Source organism: Lathyrus oleraceus, chromosome 5, assembly GCF_024323335.1.
Source record: "Lathyrus oleraceus cultivar Zhongwan6 chromosome 5, CAAS_Psat_ZW6_1.0, whole genome shotgun sequence".
Classification (NCBI taxonomy): Eukaryota; Viridiplantae; Streptophyta; class Magnoliopsida; order Fabales; family Fabaceae; genus Lathyrus; species Lathyrus oleraceus.
The window spans coordinates 168,408,838-168,432,860 of record NC_066583.1 but is presented as its reverse complement, the minus strand read 5'-3'; the positions used below and the strand labels follow the sequence as shown (position 1 = coordinate 168,432,860).

At 34.2% G+C, this 24,023-nt stretch overlaps 2 protein-coding genes across 2 annotated transcripts; one reads left to right on the top strand and one right to left on the bottom strand.

Annotated features, from left to right (window-relative positions):
• The first annotated feature begins 5,416 nt into the window (after window positions 1–5,416).
• On the top strand, window positions 5,417–11,853 carry LOC127080832 (probable histone H2B.1). Its single transcript, XM_051021123.1, has 2 exons — window positions 5,417–5,948; window positions 11,299–11,853. The coding sequence occupies exons 1-2, from the start codon at window positions 5,510–5,512 to the stop codon at window positions 11,730–11,732; spliced, it is 873 nt and encodes a 290-aa protein (XP_050877080.1). The 5' UTR covers window positions 5,417–5,509; the 3' UTR covers window positions 11,733–11,853.
• A 7,663-nt stretch (window positions 11,854–19,516) lies between these two features.
• On the bottom strand, window positions 19,517–21,339 carry LOC127080830 (two-component response regulator ARR17). The gene is made up of 5 exons (XM_051021122.1): window positions 20,640–21,339; window positions 20,332–20,408; window positions 20,110–20,187; window positions 19,941–20,011; window positions 19,517–19,832 (listed from the first exon to the last, which is right to left on the bottom strand). Exons 1-5 carry the CDS (start codon window positions 20,773–20,775, stop codon window positions 19,736–19,738), a joined length of 459 nt encoding a protein of 152 aa, XP_050877079.1. The 5' UTR covers window positions 20,776–21,339; the 3' UTR covers window positions 19,517–19,735.
• Window positions 21,340–24,023: the final 2,684 nt, after the last annotated feature.

The following is a 24,023-nucleotide window of genomic DNA, read 5'->3' as shown; positions in this document are numbered from 1 at the left end:
CTTATGGAGTGCTGACCGGTTAACTGCTGAGGTTTATTGTGAACAAAAGAGGAATCGAGTTCGATCCTGCTAAAAAAAAAAGAAAAAAAAAGAAAAAAGAAAGACAAAGAAAAAAGAAAGAAAAAAATAAAATCGAAAAAGAGATCAATGGTCAGGTAGATAATAATTGCCAAGGGGCATTGAAAGATAAAAGAATAAGTTGCAGGAACCTCTGATTCTGATGCCTCCGGTGGAAGGAACAACTGTTAATCTGGTACTTGACAGCCCTCGAGGGGTCTATGAGGTGTGTACTGGGTCAGCATGACGAGTCTTGTCGAAAAGAGCATGCAATTTACCTAAGCAAAAAGTTTATCGACTGTGACAGTATATGCTGGTTCATACCACTTTGTGGATTTCCAAGATGGATCTGATCAAATATATGTTTGGGAAGTCAGCATGGACCGGACGCAGTTAAAAGATACTTCGTGAAAAATTGACCCGCTGGACAGAAAAAAGAAAAAGTTCAGGCAAAAAGGGGCATCCCGGCGAACCGAAAAAAAGGAGAAAAGGTTCGGGCAAAAGTTAGGGATAATAAAAGAAAAGAACTGTACACCCGACAAGTCGAAAACCCCACAAGGGCGACTTGGGCAAAAAAGGGTATCCCGGTGGACTGAAACCCGAAAGGGCGGTCCAGGCAAAAGAGGGATTGAAACGAACAACTGCGTCCAGCATTATCGTTTGTGCTTGAGATATCACTTGGATAATATCCGACAGAGATCGATCGGAATCGTCTTGTTCAGAAAACAGAAAGTGCGGAAAGTCTTGAGGACATATGAGGTGTAATCGAGTTGGAACCCGATGAGATCACGGTTTCACATTGCCATTAAGGTAGATTTTTTCCTTTTGTGCGCGATCACCTCTTTTCAGGGATTGCTTTCTGTGTGTTGCTCGGTTTTGAGCCATCTTTTTCAGTCAATAAATTGCGTGTTCAGTCAAATAATTTTGTTTTTGTCTTCATTACCGCTTTGATTGCAAAAACATCCGTTTGTTTTGATAAGAATATTTGCATTTTGTAACATAGAGATCCCTTCCGGTGCATGCTTATAAGGTTGAAATCTGGAAATCGTATTCGGAAGTTGGAGTGACGTAGGTGTTGAAATGTTGGCACGCCTGGGGCACGCTTTTATCTAACGATCTCTTTTGAGGTGCTGTTAGCCATGTTCACTCACTTGCAGGTTGTGAGGTGGAATACTTTGACAGGAGATCCCCACAGGCAATTCTTCATTTGGCTTTTTGGCATTTATTTCAATTGTGTTCACATGTTTACATGCTTCATTATCCATTTTTCATTTTTTTTACCACATTAAAAATTCCATAACTCAAAATATACAAATCCAAATTCCTTGATTCTTTTTGCATAATGTTCATCATGTTGTCTATTTTTTTATGGACATTTTTTCAAGAATTGTGCACGGTTGGAAAAAAATAAATGCCTAGGGTTTATGTGAACATGTCATTTTGTGTACCTTGCTCACTATTTTGATCATGAAATGATGATGCTTAATTGGAAGTTCTTGAAATTTTGTATGCATAATCTAGACACCTTAAGGAGCATTTTGGTATATGGTTTATGATTTTTGCATTCCTGGATTGAGAGATATGCTATGATCTTTGGAGGTGTGACAATTTGTGTCACACCATTTCATGTCCAACTTCTTGATTTTATTTAACATGCCTATTGAACTCAAATTGAGCTGGATTTTTTCACGAGGATACTTATGAATGTTGAGAATGCTTGTAAATGTTTCTGGAATTTTTGAGTGCATTTCCTATTTGATTGAGATTTTCTCCCCTGTTTGACCAATTGTGGACTTTTTGTGAGTCATGATTTCATATGATTTGTGAAATTCTTGATATGTATTGGATGAACTTGAAATTTGGCATGTGTATTCTAGACATCTTGAAGTATGCCATGGCTTTGATTTGGTTCATTTATCTTATGCCAATTCTGTTTTGTGCTTGCTTGAAGTTGATACATGTTTTGATGCCTTGTATGAGCTTGTTTGAACATGCTTTGACTTGATGAATTTAATTGACTTGCTTCCCTTGGTCCGAATAACTTGAAATTTGGTATGATTGTCATGTTATGAATGCTGTTTGACCATAAACTTTTTGGGGATTTATTGAAATGTTGGTGAGTTGATTTGAGTTGAATCATTCTGTTGGGTTCTATGAGCTTCAAATTGCATGCTTTGTACTCTTTGCTTCATGAAATGATATTGGTGAATGATATGAACATGAGACCACTTGGATTTGATTCTTATTTGATTGATCTTGATTTTTGATAAGTTTCATGTTCTGTTTTGGTTTATTGCTCCCATTTTGACCCTAGTCTTGTACTAGTGGTTAGTGTTTAATGTTTGAGCTTTGTTTCAGGTCAAAGAGCACAATTGCTTGTACTTAATGATGTGCACTCAATTGGAGTCTGGTTTATTGCTTGTTTATGACTAACTTTGAGTTGGTTTTGTAGGTATTGAGACTTATGCTTAGGCCTTGTGGTTTGCACCTTTGTGCATTGATGCTTGTTATCTATTTGTGTTGTGGACTTGTAATTTTCTGTTTGACTTTTGTTTGTCTGGTATACTGATTATGTTGGATTGATTTCAGGTACTTTAGTTGCCATAGTTCCATTGTGAACTTGCTTTGGCTTTGCTTGATAGCTTGAGCATTGAGGTAGAATTTCTTTTCTCCATGTAGTCTGGAAGACCTGGCCTGTTACTTGGCCAGGCACCTGTCTGAAGTCCTCCTTAAGAGGCAATGTTTGTGTTTGTTTACTTTTGTCCTTGTACATATTCAAAGACCTCCTAAGTGAAGAGGCATTGGCAAATACCAGGGATGTGCAATCCATCCCCTGCTATTCTGTGTGTCATCTGCCTTGCTCACACCACTGTGTTGATGCATTGTAGATACTAACCCAAGATGTACAGTTGTACAGTTGAGTCAGTGTCATAAGTGTAGAAGGGTTCCCACTTTCTGAACCCACACTTCATTGTCTGAAGCTCTCCCAGGCCAGGGATAAGAGCTGTGAAGTCTCATCTTCACTCACCTTTCATCAGCTTCACCCTAACTCTCAATGTTAGGGTTAAGAGCTAACATCACCCTGATACAGTTGGCTTGCTCTTGCAGCCTAACCTTTGTTTGAGCCCCACTTGGTGTGTATATAATGTGTGTTATCTGTGATTGTCTGCTTTGCTTTTGCCTGTGCTTAGGTTTAGCTCGCTCCCTGTGCAAGTTAGCTAGAAACCTTGACTTAGGGATGATTTTGCATGATAACATCTAGGCTCGAGTTAGTCTCCCTAGTTGTGTCTCCCTCTGTTATCTGGTTAGGCTAGTCCTGTGTCCCTGCGTAGGGGAACTACGTCGCCCTGATCCTCATACCAGATGAGGTACGTAGGCAGGAGATGAGCTGATCTCTCCGGGCGCCCTTTTGTTTTGTCTTTGCGTGTGTTAGGAGATGGATGTAAGCCCAGCGATTGGCATTCCGTATCCTCTTGTTGTGTGCTTGGAGTCCGGTATAAGTCCATCAAGTGGCATCTAGTTTCCAGTGTGGGTGTGTTTGGTTCGGAGTCTGATGTAAGTCCAGCGATTGACATTCGGTTTCCATGTTTGCCTGTTTTGTGTAGGAGTTTGACGTAAGCCCAGCGATTGGCAGTCGATTTCCTGTGTGGTTTTGTCTTGCATGCGTGAGCCGAGCTACGGATGCTCTGATTCTTCTTAGTCCAAGAAGATACGTATGCATAGGATGCGACATCCTAGCGAGCATGTATTTTTCCCAGTCCGAACTACTTCGACTCTGATGTCTATGCCTGATAGACTAAGTAGGCCCAGGATGCGATATCCTGCCGAGTCAGTTTCTTTTGTTTTCCTGTGTTTCTTTCAGCCAGTGTGTGTGTTTGTGAGCAGTGTTTTAGCAACCATTTTCCTTCCTTCTGTGCGTGGATCCCGTCGAGTACGACGGATGCGTAGGGGTGCTAATACCTTCCCTTCGCATAACCGACTCCCGATCCCATTCTCTTTGGTCACGAGACCATGTCTTTTCCAGGTTTACTTCGAGCGTTTCCTTTCCCTCTTTTGGGATAAATAACGCACGATGGCGGCTCTGTTGTTTTGTTTTCCCGCCGGTTTTTCGCGTAATCCGACAATGTGCAAAAGAACAAAAATCATATAGTCTAGATCAAATGCCGGAACAAAGAAGCTCACGAAGAAAATAAGGAAGTAAGCAGAAAGGACTAAATTGCAGGTCGATAATGGCAGGAAAAAAGCCAAAATGACACTTTAGAAGCCTTTCATACCTTATTTATCTTCTAAGTATTGTACGATCCACTGTGAACTACCAACAATTGACATCTCCTCGAAAAATTATTCGAAGCACGTGAGTACTCTAAGGAAAAGTGAAACTTCATCACTAATTAGCATAAAGACATGTGCCATTCATTATGGGTGAAACATTAATTATTATGAGAAAGATATTTAAAGCACATGTTCCCAAGAGAGATGATGTCCCATAAAAGGTCTTCACGTCCCTGGATCCAGTGCCCGGACAAAGACACATATTATAAACTCTCATTCTGCAAAGCAGGAACAAGGGCTTGAGGGAAACTGTTGTTGGCTGCCCATAAGACACGTGGATAAATGCTCAAATATCATAGAAATGGAAATGAAATGCAGAACAAGTAGTCTCCTTTTCTCATCTAAGTAGGTAATTTCACATGCAAGGACTTCGCTAGTCGAATAGAACAATCTAATGACAAAGCATGATCCATGTTTTCAGTTATCAATTGTTTATCCTATTTATAAATGAAACACGAACTTTATCTGATATTCAAATTCAATCTTATTCATACATCACTTTTCACTTTCATACTAACGTGAATGTTAGAGTGTTAACTTTCCAAGTCAACCCCCTTTTAACCTCATTAAAAACTCAAAACCACCGGAACAAATTCTACATCCTTAATTATCAATCAATTATGATTTCTTTACAAAATAATATAAAAAAAACACCTTAATCTTATATTTTTCTCACGGATAAGTACATAATCTTTATACATATTATATTTAATTCTAGTAAAAAAAAATGTAAATAAACTTTCTTTATAATATTCTAAAAACATGATTTAAAAAACCATTAAAAAATAAAAAGTTAATAGATATGTTTATTTAAGCAATGGTCAAAGTTTAGAAAATAGAATTTTGTTTACATTAAATTAAAGTCGATCACCCATAGCATCTTCAAGATCCTTGAATCAAAGCAAGATCTTGACCGTCCATGAAAATCATCGTAACGGGTAAAAAAATTCCACGTCAACGATCCGTTAATAATCACATAAGCCAATAACAACGCGAGAGCTATCTTCTATATAAATCCTCTGAATGCTAATTATCTTTCAAACTCATTACCTGCGTCTTATTTCACTTCCAATTCCAAACCCTAACTTTTTTCTGAAATTTCAAATTCTCAATTATTTCAATGGCGCCAAAGGGAGAGAAGAAGATAGCAGAGAAGAAGCCCGCAGAGGAGAAGAAATCTACGGTAGCTGAGAAAGCACCGGCGGAGAAGAAGCCAAAGGCCGGAAAGAAGCTTCCCAAGGACGGAGGTGCCGCTGCCGGAGACAAGAAGAAGAAGAGAAACAAGAAGAACGTAGAGACATACAAGATCTACATCTTCAAAGTTCTGAAGCAAGTTCACCCAGACATTGGTATCTCAAGCAAGGCCATGGGAATCATGAACAGTTTCATTAACGACATCTTCGAGAAGCTTGCTGCCGAATCTTCCAGACTTGCAAGATACAACAAGAAGCCGACGATCACTTCAAGGGAAATTCAGACTGCAGTTAGGCTTGTTCTTCCTGGAGAATTGGCCAAGCATGCCGTCTCTGAAGGAACAAAAGCTGTTACTAAGTTTACAAGTGCTTAAACTGTTTAATTTGTAGGGTTGTTTCTGATGTGGTTCTTGGTGATGTTTATGTCTTGGAATTAGATATAGATTAGTGTGTAATGTTCTTTTAAAATCAAATGAATACCCTTTTTTTATGAATCGAAAGAGTGTGTTTTCCGCAAAATCTTTAATGAAGGTCATTGTTGGTAAGTTGGGAAGAAATCAGATGCACCGTTCATCAAAACTTTTATAAAATTGTTTTGTATTTAATTGAAATTTCTCCCAATTTATACAAAATATTTCAATTTATTAGTATTTCAAAAGTCTATCAATTTTGAATTAATGAAATCGATTTGTAGAGATTTTTTCAATCTCATTATTATTTTTTCTAGAAAGTTAAAATTAATGAAATAGATTTGTAGAGTCTATCGCTTTTAAATTAATGAAACAGATTTGTAAAGTCTATCAATTTTAAAACTAATGGAATAGATTTGTAGAGTTAATCAATTTCAAATTATTGAAATTGATTTATAGACTTTTTCCATCTCAATATTTTTTTTCTAACACCATGCTTCATATTGTATTTTTTTCTTTTAATTCCATTCTGATAAAATTTATTTGTCAATTTATAACAAAATTACGATGATTGTTATACTTATTTCTATAGTGTATAATTTATTATTTTGGATTAGTGTACAATTTATAATTTATAATTTATTTGTCAATCTATAGTGTATAATTTACACTACAACAATTTATTTTTTTACACTATAATTCTCTAATCTTTTGGATTAGTTTGCAGATAAAACATGCAATCAGAACGTTAAAAATTTAAGTCACTGTTCAATTTTTATTTATTTTTGATCGATTACTAAGTTAAACCGTTAATCTAGATCAAAATTATGAAGTTAGGGCTAATAATCCCTATAAATTTAGGTTTGATATATGATCTCGTAAAAAAAAACAGTAATTAAATAAAAAAGTACGGATTAATCAAAGTGTATAAATAAGACAAAGTTAACACATGTTTAACATATTCATACAAACTCATCTAACAAATCCTAATCAAATAAAATTAACTACTCATATTGAAATAAGTCATAATAATAGAAATATGTATATTTTCAATAGAAATTTGGCTTTCAATGACGAAAACCTTCTTTCTAGAGCTCTACTTTAGTTTGTGTTGTCAAAATTCTCCTACCAAGAAAAATACGATAACATATCTCTCTAAAAAAACGTTATTTCCTTTTTATAGAGGTCAAAACTGGTCCAAATATGCATAAAATCACGCCACGATCCCTTTAGTTAGTTCCACAATGTGCTATGTGGGAGCTAGATCACGCCACAATCGCTTTACATTTGTCTTTTCACAAATTATTTGTTTCTTATAAATTTCTCATACTTTTTTTGTATTTCTTCATTTTCTTCACCAAACTAGTGCAAATTACTCTAAATCATGACTAAAACAATTGCAAATGCTTAATAAAATTACATGATGACAAAATGACATCACAACCCCAAACTTACTCTATTACTTGTCCGAAAGAAACTCATTTGTAACTGATATTCTCAATAGAACTTCGTACTTATGATACCAATGACAGTCACCTTTATTAAGTAGAATCATTACTTCCCTTCCTTGCTTAAATTCGAACTAAGCGAAAGAGTATTTCTTCAACTTCATGTGTACTTAATCTGTCACTCAGTCTCACCTTTCACTCATTGTCGAATAAGACACGGTGACCACTCAATCACATGTATGACATGCAATGAATTTGTCACATATCTAAAAAAATCAGTCACTTTCTCTTCAAAAATACAATCCTAAGGTCTTTCAAAGTTTATAACGTGACTTATGTTAGTGTGAGATACTTTTAGCCAATATATTTAATTATTTGGAGTTAAGTACTTGCTCCCTTCTTATTCTCACATCATCCTTACATATGCTTATTTTTTAACTGACAGGTACTAGAATAATGATTTGTTTTTCTTTATAACACTTTTTTCCATAAGCTCTTAATTCGATATTAAAAAGACTTTTTTTCTAGCTTCTATTCATTCTTTTCTTTTTCTTTTTTCATCATTATTTTTTTCTTCGATTATAGGATTCTAGTACCCCTACCCTAAATTTAAATTGTTGCTCATTCCACAAGCAACCCCAAACTTAGCTTTTGCAAGAACTATAAAAATAACAATTTACCTAATTCAAAGGAGAGTGAAAAGATTACTCTTTCAATGCATAAGATATCTTAAGGAAATAAACAATTCTTCCAGGAGATAGCTAAGCTTAGAAACTCAAAAGAAGAATGTAAATTATAAAAAATTTAACTAGGCTTCGTGGAATCTTAGAAAAGTTTACCCAAAGGAAATAGAAATTTGACCTAATTTTATATAGTCAAAGGTCCTCTATAAATAGAAATAGAATAAGATTTAAAAGAGATAGAAAATCTATGAAAGGTGTAGATCAAAAGGATAATAAGCATCCGACTTATAAATGTACATACTGTAAGAGAATAAGACACTTAGAACCCTTTTAATTTGATAAGTTAAAAAGATCTAAAGGTAACAACCTTAGATCGTATGTATCTAATGCACTTGGGTCCAAGATGATATGGGCACCAAAGGTGAAATCTTAGTGTTTTTTAGGTATGCTTTGCAGCTTGGAGTTTTGACGATTATTATGAAGTTGTGCAAAGCATAATATAACTCCAAAGTATACAATATTCATGAGGTCTCTGATCCGAGGATGAAACGTTGATGGTGAATGTCAACCGTTATGATTAAAGTAAATTATTTGAGAATATCTCAAAATATATGATCCTTAGTGATTAATTAAATGGATATGTATGTAATGGATTTGTTCATTTCGTGGTTTTACCGACTCTCATATCCAACAATTTGTATAGGAGGATATACCTTTTGATGTCTTCCCTCTTGGGAAACATTTAGCGAGATTTCTTGATAAAAGAGGTATACATTATTTTACGGTTGAAATAATCATGAAAATATGATTAACCCCTTAAAATAATGGTTCTTATTTATTGTTATCCAAATAAATTATTTTCTAACCCAAAAGACGAGTGTTCTAGTATTTTATAGCAAGAGGTGCAAATAAAGCCAACCAGGTGTATAAAACACAAAGCCTGAAATAAGATATGTTGAATTGGGCCAAAATAATTTATTGCCACTTCTGTCCAATCGATTAGATCATTTGAAAACTCAAAAAATCAAATGTTGGAACTCACCACAATAACTAGTTGGGTGAGTAATTAAATCAACAAATACATGTAACATATACATTTTAGTTTTTACCTTTTTTACACATCGATTATACAAAAAGCTATAAAAAATAGGCAACTTCTCATTATTCTCATCTGATTATCTTTCTCACTTAAGTCATTACATTAGAAACACACCAGTTCTCTCACTTATCATCATCTCCTTAATTTCCCCTAAAAGAACCCAACGTTCATCCTCATACTTCTCTGAAGACATCTCCTCTCAAGCTCAAGTGTTATTCCTAGTGAATTGATCCTTTGGATTGACTATATTTTAGCAAAACAACAACTTGGAGAAGTGTCCAAGTGTTCAAGATTGGTCTAGCTTGCTAAAGTTGTATGAATTTGCATAAAGGACACATACTGGGCGCAATGCTCCATCGTGTTGGTATGAAATCTGGGTCTTGTGCAACAGGCGCCATAATGTTGCATTTTGGAGTATGTTTTGCAGAGCATTACAAACCCAGTCAATGTCTTCAAGAAAAACCACATAACTTCTTTCCATCGGTACAGTCTATTCATTCCTTTATTCGCCCCCTCTAACTTCTTACCTTTCCCCTCCACTAACTCAACATACGTTAACACCCTACCATTCCACTATGAAATAAAAATTGGGACTCTTTCCTCTCATTTTCACCTTACATACCACAACCTGATCGAACACCACTCTATATTTTTCCCTTTAATCTTCGCTCCTTAAAGCCTCATTCTTTACCCTCTCAAACTCCTTTTTCCTCCTAAACCCAAACTCGGGCTCCCTCCTCCCATACTCCCTCGAAAATTTTCTTTCTTCATCTCTCATCATTTTTTCTCCATCACCCACCCTAAAGTTTCTCCTATCAAACTTCTCAAATCTGTCATAACAAGCCATGTTCGCAAACAATCTATAATCTCCAAAATAAATATTATTTAAAGTTTCGCTCAATTTTTCCACATCTCTCACATTAGCAAACCGAGTGAACCCAAACATTTGTCTCCTTGCATTTCTATTTTGAGAAACAAAAATATCGGACAAAATTCCACATACCTCTAGTTCCCTTTGTAATTCGACCTACTGAAGATGATATATAATATTGGAAAAATAGAAAGAAGCCATTGTTGCCGCGATGGCTCCATACCTATGTCTTTCCTACTAAACCAACTACCATAACTGCATCTGCGCGTAATAGACTCTGCGTGACTCAAATCCATATGCATGCATGATCTTCCCCAAAAACTACAGTCCTAGAAAGATCAAAACGTTACCTATTTTGAGTTGCACCTTCGCGATTTCCATAACCTTAAAAAAACTTGCTTCAACATCGCGATAAGGAATCCTATGTCAGTCAAACCTGTACTGTTGCCCATAGCATGACCATCTCTCTCCCCTGCTTCCTCCCAGTCGTGCGAATCCCCTAAGTCTATCATGTCCTTTAATTTCTAGTCGGATCAATTTTTGACGTCTTAACCTAACCTCAGTCCATTTTCTCTCACCCACTTTGTGCCACCCTGGCTGTGCGCCCCCATCCATATGTCCCTCGTCGTCGCTGAATAGTACCACTAATTTACCAATCACAGAAATTAACTTATCAACTAACAATCATCAACTATAAACTAACATTTATCAGTCGTTAGCTATAAATTATGATAAAAAAAAGATTGTAAATAAACTTTTATGTTGTTGTTAAGAAATAAACTTTTTTACAATATTCTAAAAACATGTTTTAAAAATCCATTAAAAGTAAAAAGTTAATAGATACTACTAATTAATTAGTGCTAGTATGTTTTATTAAAGCAATAGTCAAAGTTTAGAAGATAATTTTGTTGCGATTAAATTAAAAAAAATCCGCATCCATAATCATCACCCTTAGCATCTTCAAGATCGTGACCGTCTATCGTCATATCCCAATTAAAATCAACGCAACGGCTAAAGGATTTCCACGTCAGCGATCCGTGAATAAGCACATAAGCCAATAACAACGCGGTAAACATCTGATATATAAGCCCTCTCAGTGTTAATTTTCTTTCAAGCTATTTTTCTGCGTTTTATTTCACTTCCAATTTCAAACCCTAACTTTTTCTGAAATTTCAAATTCTCAATTCCTTCAATGGCGCCAAAGGGAGAGAAGAAGATAGCAGAGAAGAAACCAGTAGAAGAGAAGAAGTCTACAGTAGCTGAGAAAGCTCCGGCTGAAAAGAAGCCAAAGGCCGGAAAGAAGCTTCCCAAGGACGGTGGTGCTGCCGCCGGAGACAAGAAGAAGAAGAGAAACAAGAAGAACGTAGAGACATACAAGATCTACATCTTCAAAGTTCTGAAGCAAGTTCACCCAGACATTGGAATCTCAAGCAAGGCCATGGGGATCATGAACAGTTTCATTAACGACATCTTCGAGAAGCTTGCTGCCGAATCTTCCAGACTTGCAAGATACAACAAGAAGCCGACGATCACTTCAAGGGAAATCCAGACTGCAGTTAGGCTTGTTCTTCCTGGAGAATTGGCCAAGCATGCTGTCTCTGAAGGAACAAAGGCTGTTACCAAGTTTACGAGTTCTTAAATTGTATAATTTGTAGGGTTGTTTCTGAAGTGTTTCTTCCTAAAGTTTATGTCTCTTGGAAATTAGATCTAGATTAGTGTGTAATGTTCTTTTAAAAATCAAATTAATACCTTTTCTATGAGTCTAATTTGTTATTTGGTTTTTTAGAAGCGTACAAATTAGTGTTATATTCGCAATCTGTTTATTTCATTTTTGTGAAACGTAGTTTTGGCGAATCAAGTTGTGAGGTGCACTTTTCCACATCGTTCAAGAAACAAATCTAACCAAGCTCGTGTTGTGTAAAGGTCACTGTTTGTAATTTGAGATGAAATAAAGTGCACCAGGTGTAAACTATTTATAATGCATTAGTATTAGAGAATACGAACAGTCGGATTAGTGGCGATGTTAGTAAATATATAAATGTAAAACAATATTTTGGTGTAGCTTTTTTTTTTTTTAATTTCCAATTTTCTCCCTAATATATTGATTATATTATACTATTATTTTTTACGATTAATGGATTAGTAAGTCATTATTCCTCATCTTTCGTAACTTTTATACATGTTCTAAACCTCCCTTCTCCATTTTATATTCCACCCACCAACTTTTCTATAATGTTACTTTACTTTTAATTTTTCTCTTATGTTTTAGCAATCCTGATTAATTTTTCGTTTTTAAATTATTTGGAGACAGTTAAGTGGAAAAATACCCTTAAAAATTAAATTGAGGCACCAATTGGATTGGCTACTGTACATGGTGTTGTCAATCCAATTGGCACCCATGTGTTATTTGGAAGAGGAGGCGCCCATTGGTCTGACGTCTCAGTGTAATGTGCAATTTTGTGTGTGTTATAAATAGATGTGTTGTGTGAATCATTTTTTCACATCTCATTTCATCATATTGCAACTATGTTTGGTGTTCGTCGCCGCTACGGAAAAGTGATTTATTTGAGAGACAAACCTCCGATGTTGATACTCTTCTAGAACATTTGTAGTTTCGATCAACTGAAGAGGGAACTAGTTCGTTGGTTAGATCGAAAAATACTAGAAGTGAAAAAATTAGAAGTATTGAGAGACTCAATAGTATATTTGGTTTGGTGCGAGTCAAAACTGATAAGGATGCTAGAGAAATGATGTTTGGACGAGATGACATCAGTTTGATTGTTGTAATCAGTTAGAAATGTTTTGTTTTAAGTTTGCTTATGTTGTAGTGATGTTTGTTGTTAACCTTGTTGTAACAAAAAGATAATGATATATAAAAATTCAAGGTTACAAAAATTAAAAGGAGATACTATCTTATGATGCAGATGTTGCTCCTAGATTGGGACAATTGTTCTTATTGTGTCCTGGTTGACGACATATACTACATAGTCTTATAATTAATCAGTAGTATCCATTTCTGTTCTAATACGCGTGCTATTTGACTGTCCTTTTTTCTTTCTTCGCATCTCATATTTGTGCCAAACTATGTCACCTTTATATGGAGGCCAGTATTCCTCCATTGGTAGCACTGAGAAGCTTTTGTTACACATTTATGACGGTAATGGCCTTGTAAATATCAGATAGATGGCTGCAAGCGTTTTGACGAGTATGTGCGCATGCCGCAATGACATGGGAGCAAGGAATACAGAAGGCCAGGAACTTTCCACAATCGCACCAACTTCTGTTTAGTTTGACAACATAGGATAAATTTGGCCTCCCCTAATTGTGGCCTATTGTTTCCTGCACGCTGAAATTTTTCCTATGACGGTCAAAGACTGTAATCGTGTATGTGCTAGCTTTTATACTTTCCTCTTTCATCATTTTCATACAACATTCACTGAATATTTGATCCGACATTAACATTGCACTCCATCTTTCACCTCTGGTTGCGAAGGTAGAAACCAACCTATAATAGGTTGTTCTGACCAAAGTGGGTATTGATAGATTTATAATACCTTTGAATACGCCGTTCATGCATTCTACAAGGTTTGTTGTCATGTGGCCCCATCGACAGCCTCCGTCAAATGCCATTGTTCACTGCTCTACTAGTATGTTATCCATCCATCTTCCTGCATCTGCATTAGACAATCTAATTTCATCACGGTAATATTGAAATGACGACTGAGTTAGAGCATACCCAACATTCACCACTTTTTTGCGAAGATTCTTATCTTTGATTGCGCGCATGAAGTTTTGTGTGATATGTCTAATGCAATAGACATGAATAGAAGGAGGATCATGCCATCCGTTATCATGGTTATTGTAAGCACTCTCAATGGCAACATGTCTATCTGAAATCAAAGAGAGATTGGCTTGTGGAGCGACATGTGTTCTGAGATGTCGAAGAAAGAAACCCCAACCACCAACGATTTCACCTTCAACCAGAGAAAAGGAAATTGGAAAGACATTGTTGTTGCCGTCTTGTGCAACAACCATAAGCAAAGTACCCTTGTATTTGCCGTATAACCATGTTCCATCAATTTGGATAATAGGTTTGCAGAATGCAAAATCTTTGATGCACGGTTCAAACGCCCAAAAGAGGAGGTGAAAGATTCTATTTCCAACAATATAAGTTCTGTTTGGCATAAATGCTGACAATGTCTCCATAATTGCAACAGTTCCTGGTACGTATGTTTTTAGGGCCCATAAAAACTGTGGCGATTCTTTGTATGAATCCTCCCAGTTGTCGAATACATGTTCAACGACTATGGTCCTTGCAATCCACACTTTCTTGTAAGATGGAATATAATTATATCTTGTGACGATATGAGATATTATTATACTCACCTTCACTGATGAGTCTTTGTTAACAAGCGGCAAAATGTCTTGACATATCAATGCATCGCTTAATTTACGGTGATCTTGTTCAACATTAGTTGCAATGCAACTATGATGTGGGTCTATAGAAGCTATCTCCCAAGAGTCACTTCTCTTTTTGTGAGACGCATCCAACATAAACTTACAAAGGATGTTACAATATTCGATGACATACCTTCTTGAATCAGTGCGTTTCACAGTGAAATCAACAAAGTTATTCATGTAAATTTTTTTGATAGCTCACACATATTCTTCTTTAGTGCGGAACATGTCTCCCACTTTTAACTCACCCTCTAGTCGTGGATACGGGTTATAAAAAACACTGTTGTATGTTTCATCGTCATGCAAATCCATGTTTTCCATATGTTGAGGCATATTATATACATGACTTGGAGGTAATGACGCTGGTTGACCATCATCTTCAATGTTGTTCATCAACGACGTTGACTTCTGCTTCTGCTTCTAGGCCGGTGTCATCTGAGTTTTCTGAATCAAATTCATCAGATTCAACTTGATTAGTTATCTGTGATTGCTGAGATGATATACTTGGTTGACGAGTAATATATAACTCAATAGAGTTGCAACCAGAATGTTCGTGACTAACAAACATATATTCAATATCTTCATCATCCCGCTCCGACAACCCTCATGTCTCAGACCCTAATACTATCTATTCAGACATAGTTAACATAAAAACAACTCAAACATATAATTCATAAAAATTCATAATAATGATAATAAATAGGAATAATAAAACTTAAAAAAAAAAGCATAAAATAATATTAGAATAAACTGCTATAAGGAGTCTTGATAATACAAAGTGCTGGAATTGACATGTAAGAAAGTAAGAACAAGAAATTAGACTGAATTCTAAGCAAATTGTGTGTTTTTATCTTAAGTTTCCTAGATATTTATCGACCATATTACATGATTAAGGCACTAAATTCTCATAATTGACCTTCATAAAAACGGACCAAAACTGTAGGAATGTGAAAAGATTAGGAAAACAACTCAAAGAAAAAGGAATCAAAGACAACTTGTTGGTGTGCTACGACCAGTAATGGCCATTACGACCAGGCCATAACACCCTCTAGTGTGTGCTATTGGCTCTGCAAAAATGCAAAAAAGGGTGGAAAAGGCCACCATTGCAACCAGATCGTTATGGGCTCTAGTTTTTGTACTAGACACCATTCTCCTCAATGGCCTTCGCGCATTTCTCCCTCTTTTGCTCTCATTTTGTCTTGATTGGTACTTTTTACATGAAACACGGAGAAAACACATAAATGAGAGTAAAAGCGTATAAAAGCTAAGATTAAACTACAAATATTTGAACATAAAATATACATGGAAATAATTTAAAAGACCACTGATCAACACCCAATTTATTGACTATGGAATGAGATGTTACTTTGTTGAGATCCATTAACATGCTTATATTTTCCCACATATGGTTGTATGCATTCCTGTCAAAGTACCATGAGTTTTCTTGATTTATTTCATTGTATTGACATGCTAACAACATTGTTTTAAACTTATCATATTTTCTATTAAGTAGTTGGTTTCCTCCTCAACTTTATTCTTGCAAAATATATATTCTAAAGCGCATTGGTCAAATTTCTGTATTTGTAGCATTCAATGTTAAATTTATCATACTTTGTGTTTTAGTATCCTTTCCATGTATTATTGTGGTGTTTTGTCCTTTCTTATAAGTGTTTCTAATGAAATTTGAACCTCGTTAACCGTTGCCATGTATAAATTATCCTCGACCGCATTCTCGATCCCTACCTCGACTCCTTTGACTTCTCTTATTTCTTCAACTTTCTTCATCCTTTATTTGAAATTGAAGAGTTTCTTAGTGATATTTTTCTCCTTATAATATTTATTTTCAAAATCTTATAACGATCCTTCAAGTTATTCTATTTTTATGGTCTCCAATTTTTTTTCCTAATTTCCATAACAATATGCTAAAATTAGGGATCTAATAGGCAACATATTCCCTCTTCTAACCTCTCTATGTTTATTTTTAATTTGGTTTGAAACAACAATGAATCTGCAAAAATATTCAACAATAGACTCTTAGAGTTTGAAGACTTGTCTTTTTCACAATGTTTTTTCTTTTGCAAAAGGTTTAGAGTTTCTCTTGTACCTAGGCATGGCAACGGGGCGGGTCGGGGACGGTTTTTACCTCCCCCAAATCCAAACCCGAATCACTAAACAATCCCCGTTCCCCGCCCCAAACCCAAACGGGGATGGAGAATTAAAACCCAACCCCGTCCCAAACGGGTTCGGGTATCCCCGTCCCGCCATCATCCATTTAGTGAAATCATTTTTTTAATATAAATATTTACTTAAAAAAAATTAAACTACATTACAAATAATAAAATAAAACAATCTAAAAAAATTCCGTACATATATTTGAATATTTTAAATAATTAATACAAACCAAAATATTAAAACATTGGTCACTTATTTAATTTTATAAATCATCAAAAATAAATAATAGTGTACATAATAAAATAAATGGGGCGGGTACAGGGTCGGATTCGGGGTGAGTACTAGTGTCCCCATTACCTAACCCGTCCCCATCCTTTATAATAAGGGAAAACCCAAACCCAAACCCAATCAAAGCGGGTTTTCCCCGTCAACTTTGGGGCGGGTTCGGGTGGGTACTCGCGGGTACGAGTTATGTTGTCATGCCTACTCATACCTTCTTAGTGAATGTTGCATTTGGAATTACCTTAAACTCATCTTTATTCAATGCTTGGTAGACGAGGAATAAACTTTTCTTGTCTCTCTTTATGGAATCTTTTAAAATGTCTCATTGAGCTTGATTTAAGGAATATTTGAGAGACTTTTTTATTTTCTTATCTACTTGCTAGTTTATTTGCTTACATTTTGGTTTAAAATACGAAGTCATCCCCTATTTATAGACTTCAAGTGAGAGTTCTACTTACAACAATATAGATTATTATGTACACTTCAAAGATGATTTTACACATTTCTTTAATAATATATATATATATATATATATATATATATAATTATATATATATATATATATATTATATATATATATATATATATATATATATATATATATATATATATATATAATATATATATATATAATAATATATATATATATATATATATTATATATATATATAACTCTAAAAAAATTAGATTACACCACTAAAACCAAAATGAACCTAACACTTTATTAGTCTAATAAACCAAATTAAATTTTGTTAAGAGTCTCATATCAGACAATATATAGTCTGAACATATGTTTATAAATAAGGGTAATCCTCACTCTACAAGTCGGTTTTTTAGGGTTGAGTTAGGTTCAACCACACATTCTTAAGATGGTATCAATGTTTTTGGTTCGAGTGACGGGACCGGCTTACTTGTAGCGAAATTCTCATAGGAGGTGTCCCGTTGAAAAGTGTCAACGGAGGTATAAGTGTATGTGGATAAAAGAAACTTTCACTTGAGGGGGAACATTGTGGATAAACTCACATTTGAGGGGGAGTGTTGAGAATAACAAGTGTGAATAGTATAGAGAAGTCTCACATTAGTTAGAAATGTAGAGATTTGACCATTTAGAAGTAGGAGAACCCAGACATCTATCACTTTAAAATTTTGGATGAATATGCGGGATGTCTCCCACAAAAGTGTGTTACTCTTAAAGGATAAATCCGCTAAGTGTAAACTGCTCTATCGTGTTTGACCCCCTTGATTTGTAGCCCAACAATGGTATCAGAGTCTCGCTTAATATCTGTTGGACCACCTACTATCGAGTCATCCACTATTTAGTTTCACGTCTAAAACGCAAATTCTGAATGTGAGAGAGGGTGTTAAGAGTCTCAAATCGAATAATATATAACCTGAACATGTGTTTATAAGTGAGAGCAATCATCACCCTACACACATTTTTAATAAATTTATAATCCAACAACTTCAAATAATAATTGCATATGTGCAAACCAAATTGATTTGGTTCTTCCCTCATACATCAATTTTAACTCCTACAAGAATGTACTAGTACCACCTTAGACTAAATCAACAACTTCATAGTCATAGGTGAGAATGATAGTTTGGAATTTGCTAGCACTTTAGAAGAATCTTTAAAGAAGAGAGAATATATCCTTGTTTGGTCTTGAATTGGGCCTTCCTTAATTTCAATATAGTTAATTTTTATTTTAAAAAATCATTAACTCAACCAAGAGGCAATGCCATAAAAAGAGATAGATTATGCCACATCACAATGAACTTAAGCTTCTCAAAACGAATATTCATTGCTTAAATACTCATTCTTAATATTCACACTCTTTCTCTTTTTTCCAAAAGCCACAACACCAGATGCTGTTCTCCTCGTTCTAAAACTACGAACCACAAAAAATTTAAGGTAAGATTGATCTCGATCCAATGATTTTCTTGTTTTTTTTCTCTAAATTTTAACACTAATATTTAATTTATGATTTTTTTTTATAATTCTGTTGGCCAGGATTATTATTATCGATAAAATGGATCAACAACATGTGCAACAGAAGTGTAGTTGCAGCAACAAGATGAAGAGAAAGAACAAGTTCATGAAAAGATGTTGTTCCTATCCCTGTCGTTTGGTATCTCGCATGTTTAGAGGTTTTGGTAGATGCGTGTTTGTCACATGTTACCCTGCTGTTCAGTGTTTTGGTTTAGATGAACACAAACATAGCCACCATAGAAAACACTTTGATTGGTGAATAAAATGATTCTCAATTTTGTTTCATTATTATCCTTCCTGTTTTTGCTTCAAATAGCTACTCCAATGGTCTCGAATATAAGAAAAAATTTACTTTTAGATTCATTGAAGAATAAATATATTTGAACAAAATATAGTTCAGATACATTGATTCTCAATAATTCTAAAAAAACAAACCTTTTCTTACATTAAAGAAACGAGGGAGTATTAACCATTGTATTCTTTACATGATTGTGTAAACAGTTTGGAATTTTTGCAAGATATTCAAAGCCATAAAATGTTCCACCAACATGAAGTTGATCAATTTTTTACAAAAAGACATGACTAAATTGGTATACATAAAATAGACTAAAACAAAACAAAACTAGAGTTCAGCATCTTGAAAACAATGATATGCATTAATTCCTACAATTAGCAACATTCTGGTTAAGGCCTAACTGTAAGAATTTGGCACTAGATACCAACTCTTTGAACACAAATTTTCACCTTCCCAGATTCATTAACTGACATGTCAGTTCTCTTACATCAGATTGTTTGAGTGGCTTTAACATGAACATTTCAGCTCCTTCTTCTAGACACCTGCTTTTTCAGCAGAACAATTATTGAGCAAGTTAAACAATAGAGAACATACAAGAGACAAAAAAAAGCTAGTAAAAGATGATGTGGTTAGTGGTAGAGACAAATTACTTGTTGATTCTTGTTGGTATGTTCTCAGATGACATGATTACTACTGGAACCTCCCTCATTACAGATGATTGCTGTTAAAATGATATTTGCAGTGGTTAATGTATCAATGTGCTAAATCATAAACAAGATTTTGAAGAAACTACGAAACCAGCACTATCATTAGTAGTACCTTAATTTTCTTAAGTAACTCATAGCCTGTCATCCCTGGCATGCAATAGTCTGTTATGATTAAATTTACTTTGGATCTCTACAAAACCAGAAATACTTAGCATGTGAGAAATCATTTTCAACACGACAAAAAATTAAACGTCCGTACAAATGTCAGTTGTCCGACACACATAATTTTTCAGAGGTGTCTGTACCGTAAAATATATGGAAAAAAAAAACTTACTCCATTCAAGGTGTTTTGTTCACCATTTGTCAAGCCCAATAACTCCAATGCCCTAAGCCCATTTTCAGCAGTTGTAACTGCAGTCCATTTAAACAAAAAGCCCATTCAAAACTCTTCCTCAGACAAAAAAAGACCAAAAATAAAAGCATCAAGCATAAAGAACGTGATGTAACTAAGCATAATGTTTTTCCTTCTTTACACACAACAAGAGATACGTGTACTGTAAAACTAGTAATGAAGTTGTTAAAAGTAAAAGAGAAGAAAAACAGAATATGGTTGAGTAAGAGGTAGGTATAGTATAGTATCACCTTTGCAAGAGGAATTTCTAAGGAGTTTCTCAACAAGTTTTCGATCAATAAGACTATCATCAACAGCTAGAACATGAGGAATGTCACCACTTTCCATGACCCAATTTGAAGAAGTTGAAGATGAAGCAGAAGCCATGAATGATCTTAATAAAGACAAGAATAAACAACTATCTCTCTCTCTCTCTAATAATGACAATGAAGAAGAAAGAAGAAGGTAGTGTAATAAATAAAGGAAGTTACTACAATCTTAAATGTAGAATAGTAAAGGACGAAAAGAAAAACAAAACGCTAAAGAGAGAAAAAAAAACGTAGTAAAAGAAACAAAGAAAGTTGAAAGTCACAAGATATGTATGAAGGAAGTCCTGTCCTACTATATGTAAGGAAATGGAACAGAAGAATTTTAGAGAGAGAGAGAGAGTCACAGATATTTCGTGATCCTTTTGGGGTATCTAAGGATTTGATTCAGTCCCCACCTTACCCTTTATATTCAATTACCAAATCTTATATATACTCTCTCGTCATCAATTCATATCTCTGACTTGTTTCATTAATATTCTCTCTCTCTCTGCACTAGCTTCCATGCATGTTGTTATGACTTACTAGTATGGCATTGGACGAGTAAGATAGAGAGTTTATTTTTGCTTCAACACTATGATTTTCATGAGATCCTCTCCATTTCTCAAAAATAAATGAAAAACACAATTCCTAAAGTTTTCATGTATAATTGTATGTATATATTCTTGAAATGTGTAACATGTATTTAATATAGTTTGTCTCTTATAAATGTATATATTCTTGAAATGTGTAACATGTATTTAATATGATTTGTCTTGTATATAATTAAATTTTTTGTAATTGTGTGAAATTCTTTTGAAAAATGGAGAGGATCTCAACTCGATTTTGATGGTCGTGATGTGAAAAGTGAAAACCATATAAAGCTAAAGATTTTTTTGATTATATAAAGTTTACTTAGAGATTAATTCAAAATGTTTTTTCTTCTTCTTCAAATTAAGAATTGTTTAATTTTTTTTTTCAAGAATTAAGAAAAATAGTTAATACATTAATAATTGAAATTGATTATCTTTTTTTTTTCAAATTAAGAATTTTTTAAGATTTTTTTCAAGAATTAAGAAAAATAATTAATACTGTAATAATTGAAACTGTTTACAAAGTTGTTTTTCTTATTATAGTAAGAAGTTGTTATTATGATGAGTTAGTTTCTCAATTTTTATTATAAATAAAAATTTATTTTTAATTATAATAAATAACGGAAGTATTTGATTTATATATAAACTATATATATTGTTTGATAAATTTAAAAGAGATTAATTGTTATACACTGTCAGTGTAAAAAAATTTACAGTGTCAATATATCACAATCATCCGTTTGTATTACTTTATATATGATTATAATAAAAGTCAAACTTCTCTAACAAATCAATAGTTATAATTAACTGACAATTCATTTCAATTAAATTCAATTTAAAAGAAATATTCACATATAACAAAAATTTAAATTTAGTATTTTAGATTATTATTCCAAATTTATATTATCTTGATCCTATGATAAGTGACTTATTATGGGATCATTTTCATTTTACAATTTACAATGTAACTTATTTTTTCAATTATACCATCTAATTAATATTATTTTCATTACTTTTAATACAATATATTTTACTTTATATTTACATCGTCGCAACCGTTTTTATTTAATTGTTTTAGATATTTGTTTCGACTATCAAACTTCGATCACTATTTACCTTATTGAAAATGTTTCCAATAATCATCTCTAATGGTAGGTTCCAAATTAACTCAAACTACCATTTATCATAACAGAATTCTCGCACCTAAGATCTGATCGACAATCCAAATGCTTTAAGATATTGTCGTATCAATTCTTACTTTTATGAAGGAATGACCACTTTAGAGTTCTCAACCGATTGAGAATTCTTCCCCTGACCTCCATCATTCCAGCATCAATTTTGTTTCATATCTCGCAACAACCTCATCTACCACCATCGCTTCATTCTTTTGAACCATATTTATCACAAAGTCTCCAAAAAAAATCCAAACAATGTTCTCAATGCACAGTGTACAAGCATCTAAAACTTAGTGCAACAACAAAATTCGAATCTCCTTAGTGAAAGACTCATACGCATATAAGAGAATTAGAAAAATATTCTTTCTCGACTCGCAACTTAGCTAGAGGTGTTGCAACACGATCACTTCAGAACCTCATTGAGGGCCTCTCCCATCAACATCGCATTGCATGCAAAAAGAGTGTAAAAGTGGCTAGAAAGACGTTATTCACATCCTTATGACTCAGGAGGTGGCAATAAGAGCTACACCCCACCTGAGAACCTAGATACGAGGAAAACTTACTCACACCGCTTTTATAAGGGGAAATGAATGAAGCCACTAATCACGCCTCTTGTCATTATACAAAGAATCCATTCACGAAATGCATTATTAACTATTGCATTCTAAAGTCCCTAGAGATGTCACTTAAATAGGAAAATTATGAAGGAATCGAGGACCTTGACAAAAATGTTGAGCATGTAGAAACTATGCTTGATTATCACCATGTTAGGAGTCTTGTGAAGTGCAAGATGTTTATTTTGATTCTTAAGGGAGCAGCTATGAGGTGGTTCAAAACTTTGAAGGATGGTTCCATTGACTCATGGAAGAAGTTGTGAGATGAGTTCACATCACAATTTACTATGTGCAAACATCGTTAAGACAATGTCAATCCTTAGTGGAATCTACCAAAATAAGAAACATACCTTTATATAGTACATTGAAAAATTTAAGATGATGGTTGTTGAAGTAGGAGAAGAAAATGATGGTATGAATGTTGGATCTTTAGAAAATTATTGAGGTCAAATTGTATTTTCTAAGAGAAAAGGTCAAATTGTATTTTCTAAGAGAAATTGGGTTTGAAGGATGTGGGAAGCATGAGTGACGTCCTCACTCTAGCCCAACCATACATCAATTATGAAGAAAAAATGTAAGCTAAAATTTTCTAAAGAAAATGACCTTAGGAAGTGATGTGTATGAGAAGAAATGAAATAAAATATGTTGCAAGGACGAATACAAAGACATGCACAAGGAACCACGTGCTAGATTTTCTGAACACACTCCAGTGAATACTTTGAGAGAAAGAATTCTACTAGAGTGTGCAAAGATCAAGTTCAAAAAGGTCAAAGTAAAGTATCCACATCCAGTTAAATAGTTAGTCATTACAAGATGACAAGTCTAAATTCTACATATTCCACAAGAGCAACAAGCACAACTCTAATGAGTGTGTTCATTTGAATGACACGATCAAAGATTTGATTAAAAAGGAAATATTTGATAGATACGCCAAGGATGACGAAAGAT

Excerpts from the sequence above, each read along its gene's own strand:
- LOC127080832 (XM_051021123.1), top strand. The coding sequence starts at position 5,510 with ATGGCGCCAAAGGGAGAGAAGAAGATAGCAGAGAAGAAGCCCGCAGAG. Across the intron at positions 5,949-11,298 it reads AGCTGTTACTAAGTTTACAA|GAGAGAAGAAGATAGCAGAG; the intron begins GTGCTTAAACTG and ends TGGCGCCAAAGG.
- LOC127080830 (XM_051021122.1), bottom strand. The coding sequence starts at position 20,775 with ATGGCTTCTGCTTCATCTTCAACTTCTTCAAATTGGGTCATGGAAAGT. Across the intron at positions 20,409-20,639 it reads TAGAAATTCCTCTTGCAAAG|TTACAACTGCTGAAAATGGG; the intron begins GTGATACTATAC and ends AATGGACTGCAG. Across the intron at positions 19,833-19,940 it reads ATACCAACAAGAATCAACAA|GTGTCTAGAAGAAGGAGCTG; the intron begins GTAATTTGTCTC and ends CTGAAAAAGCAG.